Source organism: Acytostelium subglobosum, assembly GCF_000787575.1.
Source record: "Acytostelium subglobosum LB1 DNA, scaffold: scaffold8, whole genome shotgun sequence".
Taxonomy (NCBI): Eukaryota; Evosea; class Eumycetozoa; order Acytosteliales; family Acytosteliaceae; genus Acytostelium; species Acytostelium subglobosum.
This window is the reverse complement of record NW_012236525.1, coordinates 822,425-842,092: the sequence shown is the minus strand read 5'-3', so window position 1 is coordinate 842,092 and position 19,668 is coordinate 822,425. Positions and strand designations below refer to the sequence as shown.

At 46.9% G+C, this 19,668-nt stretch overlaps 11 protein-coding genes across 11 annotated transcripts; 4 read left to right on the top strand and 7 right to left on the bottom strand.

Annotated features, from left to right (window-relative positions):
• Positions 1-152: 152 nt before the first annotated feature.
• Positions 153-5,506, top strand: SAMD00019534_047320 (hypothetical protein; the record flags this gene model as incomplete). Its single annotated transcript, XM_012900225.1, has 4 exons — positions 153-1,482; positions 1,642-2,391; positions 2,584-3,027; positions 3,213-5,506. Coding segments are annotated over 4 exons (4,818 nt in total), but the record flags the coding sequence as incomplete, so codon positions are not given.
• SAMD00019534_047350 (hypothetical protein) lies at positions 158-2,239 on the bottom strand (the record flags this gene model as incomplete). The annotated part of the gene is made up of 1 exon (XM_012900224.1): positions 158-2,239. The coding sequence occupies one exon, from the start codon at positions 2,237-2,239 to the stop codon at positions 158-160; it is 2,082 nt and encodes a 693-aa protein (XP_012755678.1).
• SAMD00019534_047340 (hypothetical protein) lies at positions 2,636-4,320 on the bottom strand (the record flags this gene model as incomplete). The annotated part of the gene is made up of 2 exons (XM_012900223.1): positions 2,636-2,982; positions 3,072-4,320. The coding sequence occupies 2 exons, from the start codon at positions 4,318-4,320 to the stop codon at positions 2,636-2,638; spliced, it is 1,596 nt and encodes a 531-aa protein (XP_012755677.1).
• Positions 4,372-5,298, bottom strand: SAMD00019534_047330 (hypothetical protein; the record flags this gene model as incomplete). Its single annotated transcript, XM_012900222.1, has 2 exons — positions 4,372-4,625; positions 4,680-5,298. 2 exons carry the CDS (start codon positions 5,296-5,298, stop codon positions 4,372-4,374), a joined length of 873 nt encoding a protein of 290 aa, XP_012755676.1.
• A 90-nt stretch (positions 5,507-5,596) lies between the features above and the next one.
• On the bottom strand, positions 5,597-7,189 carry SAMD00019534_047310 (hypothetical protein; the record flags this gene model as incomplete). The annotated part of the gene is made up of 2 exons (XM_012900221.1): positions 5,597-6,753; positions 6,829-7,189. The coding sequence occupies 2 exons, from the start codon at positions 7,187-7,189 to the stop codon at positions 5,597-5,599; spliced, it is 1,518 nt and encodes a 505-aa protein (XP_012755675.1).
• A 595-nt stretch (positions 7,190-7,784) lies between these two features.
• SAMD00019534_047300 (hypothetical protein) lies at positions 7,785-9,440 on the top strand (the record flags this gene model as incomplete). The annotated part of the gene is made up of 1 exon (XM_012900220.1): positions 7,785-9,440. A coding segment is annotated over one exon (1,656 nt), but the record flags the coding sequence as incomplete, so codon positions are not given.
• A 103-nt stretch (positions 9,441-9,543) lies between these two features.
• SAMD00019534_047290 (hypothetical protein) lies at positions 9,544-11,347 on the bottom strand (the record flags this gene model as incomplete). Its single annotated transcript, XM_012900219.1, has 2 exons — positions 9,544-10,661; positions 10,834-11,347. 2 exons carry the CDS (start codon positions 11,345-11,347, stop codon positions 9,544-9,546), a joined length of 1,632 nt encoding a protein of 543 aa, XP_012755673.1.
• Positions 11,348-11,739: 392 nt separating this feature from the next.
• On the top strand, positions 11,740-13,432 carry SAMD00019534_047280 (hypothetical protein; the record flags this gene model as incomplete). The annotated part of the gene is made up of 2 exons (XM_012900218.1): positions 11,740-12,481; positions 12,558-13,432. 2 exons carry the CDS (start codon positions 11,740-11,742, stop codon positions 13,430-13,432), a joined length of 1,617 nt encoding a protein of 538 aa, XP_012755672.1.
• Positions 13,433-13,533: 101 nt separating this feature from the next.
• On the bottom strand, positions 13,534-14,961 carry SAMD00019534_047270 (hypothetical protein; the record flags this gene model as incomplete). Its single annotated transcript, XM_012900217.1, has 2 exons — positions 13,534-13,849; positions 13,919-14,961. 2 exons carry the CDS (start codon positions 14,959-14,961, stop codon positions 13,534-13,536), a joined length of 1,359 nt encoding a protein of 452 aa, XP_012755671.1.
• A 752-nt stretch (positions 14,962-15,713) lies between these two features.
• On the bottom strand, positions 15,714-17,158 carry SAMD00019534_047260 (hypothetical protein; the record flags this gene model as incomplete). The annotated part of the gene is made up of 2 exons (XM_012900216.1): positions 15,714-16,861; positions 16,948-17,158. Coding segments are annotated over 2 exons (1,359 nt in total), but the record flags the coding sequence as incomplete, so codon positions are not given.
• A 330-nt stretch (positions 17,159-17,488) lies between these two features.
• Positions 17,489-19,293, top strand: SAMD00019534_047250 (hypothetical protein; the record flags this gene model as incomplete). Its single annotated transcript, XM_012900215.1, has 2 exons — positions 17,489-17,921; positions 18,005-19,293. 2 exons carry the CDS (start codon positions 17,489-17,491, stop codon positions 19,291-19,293), a joined length of 1,722 nt encoding a protein of 573 aa, XP_012755669.1.
• Positions 19,294-19,668: the final 375 nt, after the last annotated feature.

The window sequence follows — 19,668 nt, the reverse complement described above, 5'->3', positions numbered from 1 at the left end:
GCGGGGATGGATCACCCCTCACAACAGGCGGCTTCCTAACTACCACAATGCAAACATCGTCAACATCCACATCCACATCCACTTCGACCACATCATCAACCGTGTCCACAACATCATCGACAACCAATGACCAGCCTACCATTTCAGGTAGTTCGACTCAAACGACAACTTCAACGACCAATGATCCGACAACTACTACTATCTCAACATCCACAACTTCATCGACGACCACAAGTGAGCCAACTACCGCTTCCACGTCTTCGACCACTTCGACTACAGATGGTACCACATCCACAACATCGTCAACGACTACAAGTGATCCAACTACAACTACCACGTCGTCGACAACTGGCGAGACCTCGACCACATCGACAACAGATGGTACCACATCCACAACATCACCCACGACCACAAGTGAGCCAACTACCACTTCCACTTCGTCTACAACTTCGACAACTGGCGAGTCCTCGACAACATCGACTACAGATGGTACTACTTCCACAGGTACAACGACATCAACCACAAGCGAGCCAACAACATCTACCACCTCATCGACAACATCGACCACAGATGGCACCACTTCCACTACATCGTTGACGACCACAAGTGAGCCAACAACATCTACCACCTCTTCAACAACCTCGACCACGGGTGAGTCCTCGACAACTTCGACAACCGACGGTACCACCTCTACTTCCACTACCTCATCGACGACCACAAGTGAGCCAACCTCCACTTCCTCGTCAACAACCTCAACCACTGGAGAGTCCTCGACAACATCGACTACTGATGGTACCACCTCCACAGGCACAACAACAACCTCCACCACCTCATCGACCACCTCATCGACAACCTCATCAACAACATCTACCACAGATGGCACCACTTCCACTACATCATCGGCGACCACAAGTGAGCCAACTACATCTACCACCTCATCAACAACCTCGACTACTGGAGAGTCCTCGACAATTTCGACCACAGACGGTACCACCTCCACTACATCGTCGACGACCACAAGTGAGCCAACCTCCACCTCCACCACTGGCGAGTCCTCGACTACAGATGGTACCACTTCCACAACCTCCACAACTTCATCTACGACCACAAGTGAGCCAACATCCACATCCACCACTTCATCGACAACTGACGGTACAACATCTACATCATCCACCTCGTCAACAACCTCGACCACAGATGGTACTACATCTTCATCATCGACAACCACAAGTGAGCCAACAACATCGTCTTCCTCGACAACCTCGACCACGGGTGAGTCCTCTACCTCATCGACAATAGATGGCACCACTTCCACAACCTCGTCGACGACCACAAGTGAGCCAACCACCACATCCTCTACATCCTCGACTACCTCGACCACATCTGGCACTGGCTCAACTGTATCAACTACATCATCAACGACCACAAGTGAGCCAACAACCACTTCCACCATCTCGTCGACAACAACCTCGACCACTACAAGTGAGCCAACCTCCACCTCTACCACTGGCGAGTCCTCGACAACATCGACCACAGATGGTACCACCTCCACTACCAATGAGCCGACTACATCCACCACCTCGTCGACCACAACCTCAGGTGAGTCCTCTACTTCGACAACCTCGACTACCTCTACCACCGGTGGTACCACCTCAACTACCTCGTCCACCTCTAGTGAGCCAACCTCAACCTCCACTACTGGTGAGTCTTCGACAACCTCGACCTCAGGATCAACATCGACCACAGATAGCACTACCTCCACAACTTCATCTACAACCTCCACCACTGGCGAGTCCTCGACAACCTCGACATCCACCACCCAGTCACCAACCTCAACTTCAGGCGAGTCTTCAACAACATCGACAACTTCGACTACCCAGACACCAACAACAGTCGGTACCACATCTTCTACATCAACATCGACCACATCTGGTACTACCACTGGCGACTCATCTTCGACTACCTCCACGACACAGACCCCAACAACAGTCGGCACCACATCGTCTACCTCAACATCGACCACATCTGGTACCATCACTGGCGACTCATCATCTACCACTGGTTCACAAACAACATCTTCAACTACATCGACCACCTCAAGCACATCTGACGTCTCAACCACCTCCACAACATCAACCACCAGCGGCACCACAACATCAGGAGACTCAACCACCTCGACCACCTCGACCACCGCGGTTACTGGAGACTCCTCGACAACCTCGACAACCCTGTCACCCATCTCAACATCAGGTGAGGCATCCACATCCACAACTGGCGACTCCTCCTCGACAACATCGACTACCTCCACGACCCAGACCCCAACAACAGTCGGCACCACATCATCTACCTCAACAACATCTGGTGATTCCTCCACCTCCAGCTCCACAACAGGCGAGTCTTCGACAGTTGGCACAACAACATCTACCAGCACATCCACCAGTGCTGAGCCAACGACAACCTCGACCACCTCCACGACTCAAGCCCCAACAACATCAGGCGAGTCCTCCACATCGACCACCTCCACTACTCAAGCTCCAACAACATCAGGTGAGTCCTCAACAGTTGGTACGACAACATCCACAAGCACATCATCCACCAGTGCTGAGCCAACGACAACCTCGACCACCTCCACGACTCAAGCTCCAACAACATCAGGTGAGTCCTCCACATCGACCACCTCATCGACAACATCAGGTGAGTCATCATCAACTGTTGGTACAACATCAGGACAGTCTGGCACTACGATCAGCACCTCATCGACATCATCTACCATTGGACAGTCGTCAACAGTTGGCACCTCGACAACCACATCTGGATCAGGTAGTACCTCCACATCAACTACATCGACTGGAGAGTCAAGCACAACTTCCACCTCAACCTCGACAACTTCATCCACTACCACATCTGGCGAGTCATCATCAACTGTTGGCACCTCGACGACCACCTCATCCCCAACTATCTCCACATCCACATCGACAACATCTGGTAGCACATCTGGCACAACATCCTCCACCAGCTCAGGTTCAGGTAAGTTAACATGAAACACGAGAAGACCAAGTCTAAATACTAACTTTTATAATGAACAGGTGACTCTGGAGTGTCCTCTGCCACATCAACAACCTCTGGAGGCGAGTCATCCACTGTTGGTACAACGACAACATCGAGCACCATCACTGGAGATGCTAGTACCACCGTCGGCACATCCACCACAGCTGAGCCAACAACATCCTCAACCAGCACAACGACGTCCATTACCTCTGGAGAGTCGAGCACAACAGTTAGTACCTCTACCACCACCACCGCTGAGCCAACTACATCCAGCACCACTTCTGGTGAATCAACTACAGTTGGTACCACCTCGACATCCTCGTCCACAGTATCAACGACATCCAGCACCTCATCCGGTGAGTCCACTACATCAGGACAGTCTGGCTCTTCAACTTCATCCTCGACCTCTGCTGAGCCAACTACCATCTCCTCGACAACCTCTACGGGAACTTCAACCATCACTGGAGAGTCAGGCACAACATCGACCACTTCATCTGGACAATCGGGCTCAACAACCTCATCAACGACCTCAACTACTGCTGAGCCAACCATCTCCTCCACGACCACATCATCAACAGGCGAGTCATCGACGGTTGGCACTACCTCAACCTCGACAACTACATTGAGCACAACAACTGGTGATGCATCCACTACCTCAGGAGAGTCCAGCTCTGGTAGCACCTCAACCACTGGTGGCTCGACAACAGTTGGTATAACCTCAACTGGACAATCAGGCACTACCGTCTCTCCAACAGGCGAATCCTCGACAGTAACCTCAACAACTTCATCTGGATCGACTACCACCGCTGAGCCAACAACAGTCTCCTCTACTACCTTGTCCACCACTGGAGAGTCGTCAACCGTTGGCACTACCTCCACCTTGACCACTTCATCAGGCGAGTCATCCACAACCAACAGCGCGACATCTAGCACTGGTGAGTCGTCAACAGCTGGCACCACTTCGACAACATCATCAGGTGAGTCCTCAACAACGTCCGCCACATCAGGCCAGTCGAGCACTACAACTGCTCTGCCAACAACCTCCGGCAGCACAACCGTAGAGTCATCAACAGACGGTACCACCTCTGGTTCGACCACAACATCCACCACCTCCGGCCCTTCGAGCACCACGGTGAGCACCACAACCACCACTTCGGTGCCAACGACATCCACCAGCACCTCTGGAGAGTCATCGACAGTTGGCACCACAACTAGTGATTCGGGCAGCACATCTGGACAATCGGGTACTACAACTGGCGAGTCGTCAACCATTGGCACCACAACATCTGGTCAATCTGTCTCGGGCTCAACATCAACTACTGCTCAGCCAACAACATCCACCACTGGCGAGTCGTCAACTGTTGGAACAGCCTCGACCACTTCGACCACTTCGACCACTTCATCCGGTGAGTCGTCAACTGTTGGTACCACCTCGACCACCTCGACTACTTCATCAGGTGAGTCATCCACATCCACCACTGGTGAGTCGTCAACTGTTGGAACCACCTCGACCACCTCGACTACTTCGACCACAACCTCAGCCGAGACCTCAACTACGTCCACCACATCTGACAGCACTGGTAAGCATTCAAAGATGTCTCAATTTAAGACCCATAACCATACTAACAAACATACAATAGTGACAACAGGTACGACCTCATCCACAACTGCTGAGCCAACGACATCCAGTACATCCATAACATCTGGAGAGTCCTCGTCAACCTCTGGACTGTCGGGCACCACAGTGAGCACCTCGACCACATCCTCTAGCACCACATCTGGAGCATCGTCGACTGGTTCCACCATCTCTGATTCGACCACATCATCTGGCACGTCAACCTCTACCACCACTGTTGGGCCAACATCAAGCAGCACCACTGGTGAGACGTCCACAGTCAGCCCAACCACTTCGACCACCTCAGGCGAGTCCTCCACATCATCCACCACTGGCCCATCGACCACCTCGACAACCACGTCCACCACATCTTCTGGTGATGTGATCTCAGCTGTTGTTGGATCATCTACCACCTCCACCACATCATCTGTTGGTACAACCGTGAGCACATCAACAACGGCTGATGAGTCGTCAACTGTCGGATCAACATCATCGACTACTGGCGAGACATCCTCAACTACCTCGACCACAGGCGAGGCCACATTGTCCACAGGCTCAATCACTGTGACAACATTGGCAGTGAATGGAACCAACTCAACATCGACCACAACCAGCGGCACGACCTCGACAATCATTGGATCAGGTGACAGCACAATATCATCATCTAGCGGTGCCACTACCTCGACCACATCTACTACTACCTCAGCTCAACCAACCATAACAGGTGGAGAGACCAGCACTACCTCAGGATCATCCACCACCTCCACTACCTCTACGACCTCGTCCACAACCTCATCATCTGGCGACACAACTACCACTGATGCCGGAACTGGAACAATCACAAACTAAACCAACCCATGATGATTCCAACTTGAACCATCATCACCAACATTATAATAAAATAACATAACATTGTTTATCGTTCAATCATCATCAATCAAAGTGAAGTACTTCCTGATCAGGGGCACTCACTCCTTCCTTTGGCTCCTTGTGTTTGTAGTACTTGTCGTAGGTGGCTCGTTGGATTGATTGCCAGACGCCATTGCCAGACTCTTGAAACGCTCGGCACAGGTCACTTGGACATGAATGATTGTGTAGGTGACTCGTGAATATGAATGTTGTCTTGTTGCCAATGTTTGGATGTTGATCAATGACCTGCTTGAGCTTGGTATACCATCCATCCGGTTGAAAACTCTTAGGTTTGATGATATACATGATTAGGCGTTGCAATGACAAGCATCCTCTGATGGCATCAATGAGTTCATCGCTAACATCGATCACCACCATTCCAAGTCCCTCCAGATTGGGATGAGTCCTGAGCAGAGGCATGACATCGTAGGCGGATACCTCGCATAGATCCATCTTGGAAACACACTTTAGTGACTGGATCATCGAACTCCAGTCTGCATCGTCTCTCAAGGGTTTATGAAGACCGAGAAAGGTGAGAGGACGACACACATTGACCGGCTGTCCAACATAAATGCGTATGTGAGTAAACTTGCAGCGAGGGTCTTGCAAGAGGTATTCAGCGACACGCTGAGATGACGGCCGCTTGAGGGCGATTGACTTGAGATGTGGCTGTCTGCACTTGGCATCCATGAGGTAAGTGAGCAGGTCAAGATCATACTGCCCCAACTCTAATCCAGTTATGTCTACATCGAGTAACAGTTCGCGTAGTGCTGGTAGGAGTGAGATACGTTCAAAGAAGAAGGTCGACGAATTGCACATGAAGTTGGCGATTGGATTGTCCATATTGTTAAGGAAGCCAGTCGAGTACAGTTCGAGGTGTGTGAGTGTGTCGAAGCGTGGCGAGCATAACTTGAGGAAGAGCGAGTAGAGATCGGGATTGGTAACATTGTCAAAGAATTTCATGAAGAACTTAAGTCTCAAGTGGCGCAGGGTGCGTGCGTTGCCAATCGAATTGAGCATGGAGAAGATCATGCCTCTGGACTCTGGTGGCTCCTCGCCGTAGGCATGCGAGGCAGCTGAGCGCACCTCATTAAAGTATCTTTGATTGTCACCGATTGGGTCCAACACATCAATATCCAAGTGACCAACGGCAAGTTTGAGATCGACCAACATGTATTGTCCTGTGGTGTTAGAAAATGAGTCGACGGAGAGAGCATCCAGATACAACTGATCGTCGCGTCGTTGTCTGAACATACTATGAAGTGCACTTTGAAGTTGTGAGTCAATTGACTGGAAGTAAGGTATATCTTCATCGCGTGAAAGATGAAGTGTACGTAGGTGGCTGAACAGTGGACGATACGGCTTCGTCTTCTCCAGGCAGGTCGACCTTTGATGTTGATCAATGACGAATCTGAGAGGATAGTGATTGAGGAACGGTAGCTCTGTGTTGTACACCCAAAATAGATGACAATTGAGTGATTGGACTATGTTGTAGAACTTCTTTGATATGAATCTCCATTCGAGCAATGGTAGTACTCTCTGTCTTACATCGTGGATATTCTCAAAACCAATCAAATCCCATTCACTCTTTCTCCTAAATGCTTCATCCCATACCATTGACAATATTGTTTGCCATAAATGTATGTTTATCTGTATCTCTACCTCTTCCTCTATCTGTTGTTGTTGTTCTTGAGACATGTACGCCAAACTCAATTAACCCCTCAAGTCTTTAACTTTCGCATTTTTCTTCGTTTCTGTATTCTTGGTCCCCTGAGTTACTGTCCATCATGTAACGTTTTCAGAAATATATCTTTAGATTTTATATAATCCGAGGAATGATAGGTTGATTGATGATTTTGATTGAATTGAATCTACATCATATCATATGATGTCTTATGCTATTGATGAATCTTAGGACAATCTTGAGCTCCAAAGTGTTTGTTGTCATTCTTGCAAGTTCAAAAGTAATCTTGACCCACACTACTCACACAGCTAAGATCCCAATTGAAATCAACTTTTGGAAAAGACACAGAACAGAACTTTATTTGATTCCTATTGCCTTGTCCACCCATCTGAGACAACAAGAGATAAAAGGATTGAGGTTGTTGTTGTGTTTGATAACAATACAATACAATACAATATCTAATCATATAGATATAATACAATACAATATCAAACAATCAAACTATTATACAAACTATTATTAATAACAATGACATCATCTGAGACTAAGCAACAATTACAAAAATTGAATGACTTGTTCAATGCTTGTTATATTACACTTGACGAGTATCATCGTCGTAAACGTGAATTGTTGGGTATCAATGACAATGACAATAATACAAACAATAATACAAACACAGATATTCCAACAACTCCACCTTCAACTCCACCACCTACATGTTATAATCCATATGCTGCAACAGCAACATCAACACCAACATCCAATGACGATGCTGGTGATATACCTTATTATAATCCAGTTCCAGTTCCCAAAGATGCCAACATCTACTCAATGCAAATAACATTCAATTCAAACGTTGATCTATACAACAATGACATACCAATATTGAATGAATCATTCTCAAACATAAACATCAACAACAACAACAACAACAACAACAACAACAACAGTAACAACAATTATCTGAACCATAATTATACATTTGAACATGATAGTGATTGTGTTAGTGACAATGATAGTGACTCTGATAGTGACAATGATCACTCTGATATGGAGTATGATGCTCCTGCACCAGCTCCAACCAAGCGCACCAACTCCAACAACAACAACAACTCCAAGTCCAAATCCAACAACAACAATACACCCAAATTCAAAGGTGACACTGGAGGTCCTGCATTCTCCGACTTCTTCTCCTCTACACCTGCTGGCACTCCAAAGGTTGCCACACCACCGACAAAGGCAAAGGCTACACCAGCCCCAGCCCCAGCATCATCCTCAACACAAACATTTGGATCGATGCTGTTCACATCGTCGCCAAACACAGCTCCAGCTCCACCACCTCGCAAGGATACCCAGATAGTCTCCCACAATGGCAGGGACTACCTGTTTACTGCCCAGTATCCAGGATCAGTGCTCCGCGTCGTTCTCCACAACTGGACCAAGGAGCTCAATAACTATGGCCGTCCAGACGAGCCCACCCCAGATACCATTACCAAATGGAAAACCGAGCAGGCTAACCTCCACACTCGCCTGGTCGAGGGCAACGTCAAGTTCCTCAGCATGAACAGCTATAAATACATTGGCGGCGTCGACATCTCATTCGCCAAAAACAACAAGATCGACGCATGTGCCAGCCTCGTCGTGATTGAGTACCCCTCGCTCAAGGTCGTCTACGAGTCCTACAAGATGGTCAAGCTCACACAGCCGTACATCGCTGGCTATCTGGCATTCCGCGAGGCTCCCCACTTGATGCCCCTATGGGAGGACCTCAAGCGCCTGCATCCACAGTTCATTCCAGACGTGGTCATTGTCGACGGCAATGGCATCAATCACATGCGTGGCATGGGTGCCGCATGCCATCTGGGCATCCTAATGGATCGTCCAACGATTGGCGTTGCCAAGCAACTGTTGGTGTGCCATGGCATCACTCACGAGTCGCTCCAAACCAAGACCAACAACCCAATACCCATGGTCGCGCCATACTCTGGCAAGCTCATGGGCTTTGCCATCAAAAACTCTGACGGCGAGCAAATCTACATCTCGCCAGGTCATCAAATGGACAGCCACCGAGCACTGGAACTGGTACAGGCCACAATGAACAAGCGACCCATCCCAGAGCCCACTTTCATCGCCGACCAAGTCTCTCGCCAGTTCCTCAAGGACTACTACTCCAAGTTCCGCGTCTAAGTAACGATCATTCGTTCATCTAAACAATAAACATTGGCAACATGGCCTTGTAATCTACAACCCTCGCATTATAATATTCTTCCACTAACCATTAATGTATTTAACTGAGAATGGACTTGATTGTGTCGCGATCCAACTTGATGATTGGACGGAGACGGTTGGGTCGGCTCATGCCAAGGTAGGTCTGGATGAGACAGAAGTCTGGCTCAAGTGGTCCAGAGTTGACACCACGTCTTGCAATGTTGCATGATTGTTGCTCAAGCCTTGGCAGAGCAGAGTTGGTATCGTTGATGTATGCAGCAGACCAAAGACGCTCGGCAACAGCCAGTGCTCTTGGGAACACTCTCGTGTCCCAGCTCATCTGATCGACTTGCTCGCTCCACATTGTCGCCTCGCCTCCAATCACACTATCCACATTGGATGTTACCCCGCTTGCTGGATCACTCGTGTAGAACACCTCCCAAGTGTTCTCAAACTCTCCTGTCGACACGCCCATTGGTTGTTGCTTGTCAAAGTACCATGCGTATGATGCGATGGCCTTGAAGCCTGCGTCCACCACCTGTTGAGTAATGTCTGCACTGTTCCAAATCTGAACGACTGTGCCTGGTGCCAGAGTGACACCATTCTGGAAGGGATCATTCCAAACGATCTTGGTACGATTGAGTCCGTCCAGAATGTAGGTGAGCTGGTTCTCAAAGTAGGTCTCGGCATGCACGGAGTCAAAGCCCATCTTGTTCATCCAGGACACGATCGATGGGTCCTGCAGCCAGCAGCCAAAGATCACTTCGTCGCCACCAGTGTGGAAGTACTGATCGGGGAACAGTGCCGCCATCTCGGTGAACAAGCCAGTGATCACCTGGTATGTGAAGGGCTCGGCGATGTTGAGGGCAATGTTGTTGATGTTGTAGGCATAGCCGGGGCATTGAGCTAGGAGTTGGGGATATCCAAAACCCCAGCCGTAGGCATGGCCTGGGATGTCAAACTCGGGGATCACGCGAATACCGTAGGTCTTGGCATAGGCCACCACCTCCTCAATGTCATCATGAGTGTAGATTGCCAATGGATTGAATGCACCCTTTGCTGACAATTCAGGATATGTTGTTGACACGACTGGGAACGACTCTGCATCAACCATATGCCAATGCAACACATTGAACTTATTATATCCAAGTGCATCAATAATATGCAATATGAAGTTAACTGGTTCATAGTGTCGGGCTAAATATTTGATTGATTGATCATGTGAGTATCAGGGTCATGTTAGTTTATGGAATGATACCAAGATGACAAGTGAGTATGTGATTGAGTGATTGGAATGATTCCAGGATTGATATGGGATTTGATTGATTGATCGATTGAGTGATTGGAATGGTTCCAGGAATATACATACCAGTGTCAATCATGAATCCACGCCATTGGAAGCGAGGAGAGTCTGAGATGGAGATTGGAGCGAATGGGATGCTGTAGGAGTTGGATTTGGGGTTGTAGGTGAGGAGTTGGGAGAATGTTTCCAATCCACGCATGGCACCATAGATTGTATTGGCAGTGATGGTCAAGGATGATGCAGAGTCAACTGCAATCTTGTATGATTCATCAACACCTAGTGCCAAATCCTCATTACTTGATTGAACTTGGATGGATAATGATTGAGTTGGTGCTCCACTTGTAGATGTACCATTGCCAAATGGGAAGAATAGTGTTGAATATCTCTTGGTGGCCACGTTCAAAGTGACAGAGTTAACATTTGATTGAATAATAAATGTACTGGCATCGCTTATTGGCACTACCTGTGAGCCCCATGTCAAGGATACAGGTTGGGGTAGGACAAAAGGTCCAGACCCAGGTCCTTGGGCCAAGGTCACACCAACCAACAATGCAAAAACAATCACAAATGTTTGTCTCATTGTGTGTATCTGTTTGATTGATTGAATGATTGAATGATTGAATGAGTGAAGGTGAGAGAGATATGAGTTAAGATGAAGACATGTTGATCAATCTTGTGGACCTTTGTATGAGCTCGACGAATCACACCATCACTCATCACACCTCTATCCTGGTTTAGGATATTTCAAATATTCGAAAAAGGGGGTCGGGTCTTCATTGGGGCCAAAGATATTTCTTTTTTGAATTTTTATCAAATTTGCACTCATAATCATGATCCTTGCCTTGTGTGGGGACCAGTGCTGGTTTCGGCGGAGACCTTCAATTTCCTTTACGCACAAACAACTCAACAACAGGTCCAATCAAACATCAAACATAAACTAAACACAGATATACAGACAGACAGACAGATACAATGAAGTTACTCGCGACATTGTTTGTACTTGTTGCAGTGTTGGCAGCCATCGAGGCTCAGAGCCAGGTGGCAGGCCCCCTGATCACACCTTATCCCCGATCAGTTACATTCGGCTCAACAACAGGATTGCTCAACCCACAGAAGTTCAAGATCACTACCAGCTCCTCGTCCAGCATCCTGGCCGGCGCCATCCAGCGCTACTCCTCCCTTTTCTTCCCCTTTGGCAACGGCGCCGCCAGCTCGGCCCCAGCCGCCACCCTCAACATCAAGGTTGCCTCGGCCTCCGAGACCCTTGACTTTGGCGTCAGCGAGAACTACACCATCTCGGCCACCACCTCATCGTACACCATCACCGCCGACACCATCTACGGTGCCATGCGCGGTCTCGAGACCTTCTCCCAGCTGATCGCCTACACCCAGTCGTCCAACAGCTACAGCATCCCCTTCCTCCCCATCGTCATCAACGACTATCCCCGTTTCCCATGGAGAGGAATCATGATCGACACTGGCCGTCACTTCCAGCCCGCCAGCTACATCATGCACTTGATCGAGGGATTGTCTTACAGCAAGTTCAACACCCTCCATTGGCACGTCACCGACACCGAGTCGTTCGGCGCTGAGGTACCAAACTCCAACGTCACCAACCCATACAACTCAGTTGCAGTCTGGTCAACCGCTGACATCCAGGCCATCGTTGCCCATGGCAAGTCCTACGGAGTCCGTGTCGTCCCAGAGTTTGATGGTATGATCACTCGCTCACTCAATCATCACTCAATCAATCAATCATTCATCAATCCACTAATCACACAAACATATAGTCCCCGCTCACTCATACAGCTGGAGATATGGTGCACCAGATATGTTCACCAACTGCCCAAGCTACTACAACTGGATGGATCAGGTTCCAATGTCGCCAGCTTCGGACAATGCTTTGGACGTCGTCAAGTCGGTGTTCACCGAGATGTCCTCATTGTTTGTCGACTCATTCTTCCACACCGGAGGTGACGAGCTTGCACTCGACTGCTGGAATGAGGACCCCGCCGTCAAGGCATGGATGGCCCAGAAGGGCTTCTCCACCGTCCAGACCGAGCAGTACTTTGAGGACTACTTCACCACCGTGTTGCAGTCGCTCAACCGCACCAAGGTCGTCTGGAACGACCCGTACAGCAACGGAGTCGCCCTCGCCAAGGACACCGTCGTGCACGTCTGGGACAGCACCTCGCTGATGCAATCAATCGTCAACGACGGCTACCGCGCCATCGCCTCCTTTGACTACTACCTCAACGACCAGATCCCCGTCTCTGGCCAGACTCACTACGAGTGGCAGGACACCTGGCAGGACTTCTACGGTGCCGACCCTCTGGCCGGCATCAGCTCCAACGGCCACCTCGTCATTGGAGGTGAGGGCTGCATCTGGGGCGAGCAAGCCGATCAGTTCGCCGTCGATGTTCGTGTCTTCCCCCGTGCTCTCGGTATCTCTGAGCGTCTCTGGTCAGACGAGAGCCTCACCGACGTCCAGTCCGCTCTCACCCGTATTGGTGCCCTCTCTTGCCGCATTTCCCAGCGTGGCATCGCCTCTGGTCCACTCTTCCCCGACTTCTGTCTTATGCCAGACGACGTTGCCGACTACCTCGAGACTCCACGCTCTGTCTTGTCCAGAGAGGAGGTCTTGTCCATCCTCAGAGCCAACTAAATATAAATACTCCTCCCTAGGGTCGTTTATTGGTTTACATTACATTAACATGATACACATCTTTGGCGTGTCGACACAGCCTCGGCCACTCAATCTATCAATCACTTGTTGGACGAGGTTGAGGTGGTGGTATCCAAGTTATTGGTCTTCCGGAAATGAGCTAGTTCTGCTTGGATGTAATCGTAGCCGATGGTCTCTACTTGTTTCTCAAAGATCTCTTTGGCCTTTTGATAGATGATCATATCCATCCAGTTCTTTTGGCGGATGTACTCGCGTACCCACTCCTCCACAACAACCTTATTACGTTGGACACCAATGTTCTCCCTCACATACTTAATATCCTTGAATCCAGTGTAATGGGACATCAATACCATCGACTCTTCAAATCGTTCAGTCAATCCAACAAACTTGATGGCACTATATTTGATTGATTGATCGAGTTAGTGATTGATTGATTTGAATGATTCCAGCGAGTGATTGACTTACTATTTCATGTGATGAAGGACGATCTCGAGTGACTCTTCGTCGAATGAATCGGTGCGGCTGAGTCCAAGGATACGACGAGTTTGTTCGTTGTCAGCGATGGGTGTTCGTTTTACCCAATCGGTGATGTTGAAGGCGTTGGCGATGGAATGAAGTGGATGTTGGACATTGTCTCGTAGGTAGAAGTAGTGTGAGATGATACGATCGACTGGCTCACGGAACATCGTCATATATGAGTACTTGTTTAAACCAAATGCGTTGTCTGGTATCCTATCAGGGTCCATCTCATGGAAGTAATGATGTAGTCCATAATGAATATGACCAAATATCGTATCTGATCGCTTGACTGTGTCCAGGTCGCGCACTGCAGGATGTCCATCGATGTGGAAGAAGCGATCAGGGTCCTCATTCATGCGGAATATCTCGATGAGTGATGTGCCGCCAGTCTTGGGAATATGTATAAAGATGTGTGGCTTGGGCAACAGGAATGGATTGCTACGGGGATCGCTCTTCCACGTGTTGTTGAGGAATAGGTTGTCCCACTTTGATGGGTGGGGTGGGACGTAGCCAGGATGCCAAGGTGTAGCAGCATATCCATAATCAGTCTTCCACGAGTCCTTGGCCAATGATAGATTCTCCACAATAATCCTCTCTTGTCTAAATTGCTTCACAACCTTTTTATACAACTCTGACTCCTCCTCTCTATTTATCTTGTCTCTTGCCAACCTTTGTTTCAACTTTTCAATTGAGCTCTCCTCCCTGGACTTGGCCGAGTCATCTTCTTTGTCAAGTGATTGAGCCGTACCATCATCCTCATCCTGGTCCTGGTCCATATATACAGGTGCACCTTGTTTAGCATCTTGCTGCTGTTTGGACTCGTCATCCTCCACATTGTCCATTCCAACTTGGTCACTCTCTTCTTCCACCTCTTGCTCATCCACTTTCTTGGAACCATCACCAGGTTGTGTAGTTGGCGGTTGGATATCGTTTGGAGTATCATATTGTTGACCACCATCTAATCCAGTTTCCTCATCTTCTTCATCCATATCCTGTTTTTTGTTCTGATCACCATCTATACCTGCACCTCCAAAGTACAAGTCATCTTGATCATCACCCTCTATATCATATTCCTTATTATTATTATTATTATTATTATTATTGTTGGTGCTACTTGTACTACTGCTGGATATTATTTTGTCTTGTTGTTCTTGATCTTGTTGTGGAGTACTAATAATATGTATTGATGTTGTTGTTGCTGTTGATGTACTGGTACTAGCATTCGTCTCAACACCTCTTTGATTGGAAGTTAACAATAATACAATAGATGATATTGCAATCAACATAATGAACCAAACAACATTGTTCGGTCTCCTCCTTAATTGATTATTCATTTCAAGTATATTGTGTATTCATGTATAACTACTTATTATTATTATTATCTTTGCTTGATAGAAAGGCTGAGTGATAACACTTATGACCTACCAACTTACATGTACTGTTCATGCATTTAAAGATTCATTGTTCCAGCACTGCTTCGACATCAACAAAACAACCTCATTTGCACCATACCATACGATACTAATACCATTCACCCCACACCATCCAACCCAGTGTTGATTCATTCGGAATGTTCATTGCCACAAGCATTCATGCAGCAAATATCTGTTTTTGGTCCAGATTCACCCCATTTGCATGATAATCTCGGGTCCAATAATGGGGGCCCATATACCAGGGTCTCGTCGTTGAGACCTTTGCATGTCCACATGAAGCATGAAGTTCATTTAATAATAATAAATCAATAATAGAGTATTTTGGCTCCCTTGATAAGTAGTTGATCTCTTGTAACGATGAGGACTCTTGATCGACGATTGATTAACAAGAAGTATGATGTGTCCAATTGTCTGATCTTGATGGGTGAGTTATGATATACCATATTTGGTATGTCTGTTTTGAGATATTTGTGAATAGTACAATCCCAATCATAATAATGAACCAAACTGTCCAGGATCAATGTATGTAGATGTCCACCAAACTCTGAGTTTTGTGGAAAACTATGATAATGTCTGACCGAAACATATTTGATCATTGGTGGATGTGCCAGTTCCAATGACACACTTTGGAACATCGTTGTTGTATCCTGTGTTACCAAGTTGTTATAGTTTGTTCGAAATGATAGATGTGTGAGTGATGATGGCAACATATCACTATTGATCAATGGATGATCAAAGTATGGTCCAAACGATAGATGTGTGAGTGATGGTGGCAGTATTGTTGGAAAGAGTTTATGCGTGTACTCCTCACTGAGCACCAATGACGTGAGCGAATGTGGCAATACATCCTTCGACCATGGATGATTGTAATAATATCCCAAGTTCAATGATTGTAGTTTCCTTGGTAGCACACCTGGAATAAGTATCTCGTTGAAGTCAATACCAAACACCAGTTTGATCAATGACTCGGGGAGCACACCAGCCATGATCCCCTGGTTGAACGCTCGTCCAAGTTTGAGTGATCTGAGTGATGACGGCAATGCCCCAGTGATGAATGGTTTGTTGTACTCGGATCCCGAGACAAACTTTAACTTGGTCATGGATGAGGGTAGGACACCAAGTTCAATCGATTGATTATAATTGAGTCCTAGAGTGAATGAGGTGACAGTAGGAGGTATCGAGCCAGGTTTAAGACATTGGTTGAATCTGTCACACATCACAATACTCGTGATACTTTCTGGTAATGATAAATGTACACTCTTGTCACCAACAGGTAACACTGGTAGATTGACAATACTTCTGACATGTGATGGCAATGTGATAATAGTGTTCCTTATACTAATATCTGTTGTTGTTTGATCAAATGATGCCTCTGTCACATTAACATTATCATTTCCTTTCGTCTCCAATACAATAGGTAGGTCAGCCATATGATATCTTAATAAATATACACCATCTAGGGCGAGGGTAAGGGTAAGGGTTAGGGTTAGGGTAAGGGCAAGGGTCGAAGGTTAAGGATTAGTTAAAGGACAAACTAGTTACATTTAGGATTACATCTATGAAAGATTGTTAGATTGTTGAAGTTTGGGTCAAAGTGATGATCATCATCACAATAACATTTGATTGGAGTTCTGGCTAATAAAACACGTAATTTATCATAATACCTCTTACAAGTCAATATTAAACAACACGAATCAACTTCATTAAGTTGATCAAATATATATTGAAGTACAATCACTGGTAGTGAGTCCATGTTATACTAGTATAATACAATATCACATTATATTATTGTGTGTCAAAGACTTGATGACCTTGGATCTGATCAAATTTGGAATTGACACAAACACAAACACACACAGTTTGATCGAAATGACGTTGAGGAATCGACGAATGAAGAAAAATCTTAGATTGTTTAGAATGAAAATAAATGGGATGCACCAAAGGATATTAATAATTTCATTCACATCATCAACTCCTCATTGTATTAACAACTTTATTATTACTACTACATATATAATATATATTTTGGTATTGATCAATTACATCAAATTATCAATATCAATCAATCAAACAATCAAACAAAATGATATCCTCAACAACAACAGAAGTAGTTGAAGTGTTGTCATCCCAAGAAGAGGTGACATGTACAACAACATCAACATCAACAACAACAGAATCTACACCAACAACAACAAAGACAACAACAGTGAAGAAGAGTTATAATATTCAATATTTGAGACAGATTGATGCGGATGAGTCGACAAAGTTGACATTGAATATCTTTGATTTCGATGGTACTCTGTTCAGATCGCCAGAGCCAAATCCAGCAATGTGGCATACAACAATGCTTGGTAAGCTCAAGGCATTGGTCACCGAACCCGGTGGACTTGGTTGGTTCCAAGAGACCGTCACACTCGACCATCCATACGTACCCGAGGCACCAGAGCTCGACTGGTTCAACAAGAAGATCCTCGATGCTGCCTTGCTCTCATCAAACACAAAGAACAACATTACAGGTATGTATTGCATTCGTTAGCTAGTCAAGTCCACTATGGGACTATTCCACTCACTCATACAAACAATCACATCACGTGTGTAGTTCTGTTAACTGGAAGAACTGCATTGTATCAAGATATTATCAAGAGAATATTAAAGTCTGTATCATTGAATATGAATCATATTGGATTGAAGCCAATTAGACAGGGCGACAAGCCAATCGACACGACCTTCCAATTCAAGGAGGAGTTTATCACCGAGCTGTTGGAGATGTACGGCGGACGCGTCAACAGAGTTGTAATATACGAGGACAGGAAGAAGCACGCCGAGAAGTTTGAGAAGCTGTTGGAGAAGCTCAGGACCACACACAACGTCGAGTCGGGCGAGGTCGTGCTGGTGCTCGAGCCGCCCAGATACCTGACCGAGGAGCTCGAGACCGAGCTCGTCAACCGTCTCGTGACCAAGAATGGCACGGACAAGTTCAAGATGCGCAAGATGGTCAGCTACACATGCGCCCTGCTCGATCACGACTCGCATCACTTGGCCAAGTCATGGTTTGAGTTGCCAGAGGGCTGGGAGCTCAAGTGCCACCATACCACAATGAACTTGGGTGCGCATAACCCTGCACTCTGGAGACTCACCGACGATGACACTGTGGTGCTCAGCGACGAGGATAAGAAGAACAAGGTGGAGGAGTACACACAGATGTATGCCGTTGGACAGCAGGCGCAATTGAAGGTTGTGGCCGTCGGTCTCTCTGGTGCAGCTTTGGCTCTTAAGGTGTCTGGCGTGCCATCCAACAACAAGTTGGTCCACATCACGGTTGCCCATCATCCACGTGCCAAGCCAGTTGAGAGCAACAACATCATCAACTGGACACCAATCGAGATGATTGAGCATGGTCATGTGTTGGAGTATGTTCCAGCCCCTGTCCCAGCACCAACTACCACCACAACAACAACAACAACCGAGGAGACACCAGCTACACCATCCATCCCTGCTGCTGCACCATCCACCCCTGGCAAGCAGCCATTCGAGTATCCAGCCGTGTCTATCAAGACATTGATTCATAAGGATGGACTTGTGCTCAATGCAACAATCAAGGAGATTGGACCAATCACTTATGAGAGCGTGAATGGTGGAAAGGACTCTGGACGTGGAGGTAACAACAGAGGCAACAACAACAACAACAAGCAAGGTTCGGCAGCTGGCATCCCAGATCTGTTGAAGAAGCACCATCCATCGTTGGACAAGAAGAACTTTAGCAAGGCCGTGCAAACTGTACGTACATGGGTAACGGAAAATGACAACTGTCAGGACGTTGATAAGCTCGAGCAGTACATTAAGGGTCTATCATTGAATGAGACACCAGCAGCAGCCACCACTCAGTAATCACCATCATCATCCATCAACAACGGCAACAAATAATAATAAATATGGTGGCACATATGTTTGATGATATACCTTGTCTAATACTCTCTTATCTTCTCTCACTCACTAATCCATATCAAGAACAAGAACAAGAAGAAGAAGAGAAACAGAAAGAGGAACAAAGATACTCCACTCCAACAGATAATAGATTTGGATGCCGATGACAATGACAACAATAATGACATTGTTGCTATCAAAAAGTCGAAGAAGAAGAAAAGGAAGCCGGCGAAGAAGAATAACGAAGATGATCAGTTGGATGTAGATGACAACAAAAAGAGGAAATGGAATAGTTCCAATTCTGACCATCATGGCCATAGTCATAGTTATCAAGAAAGA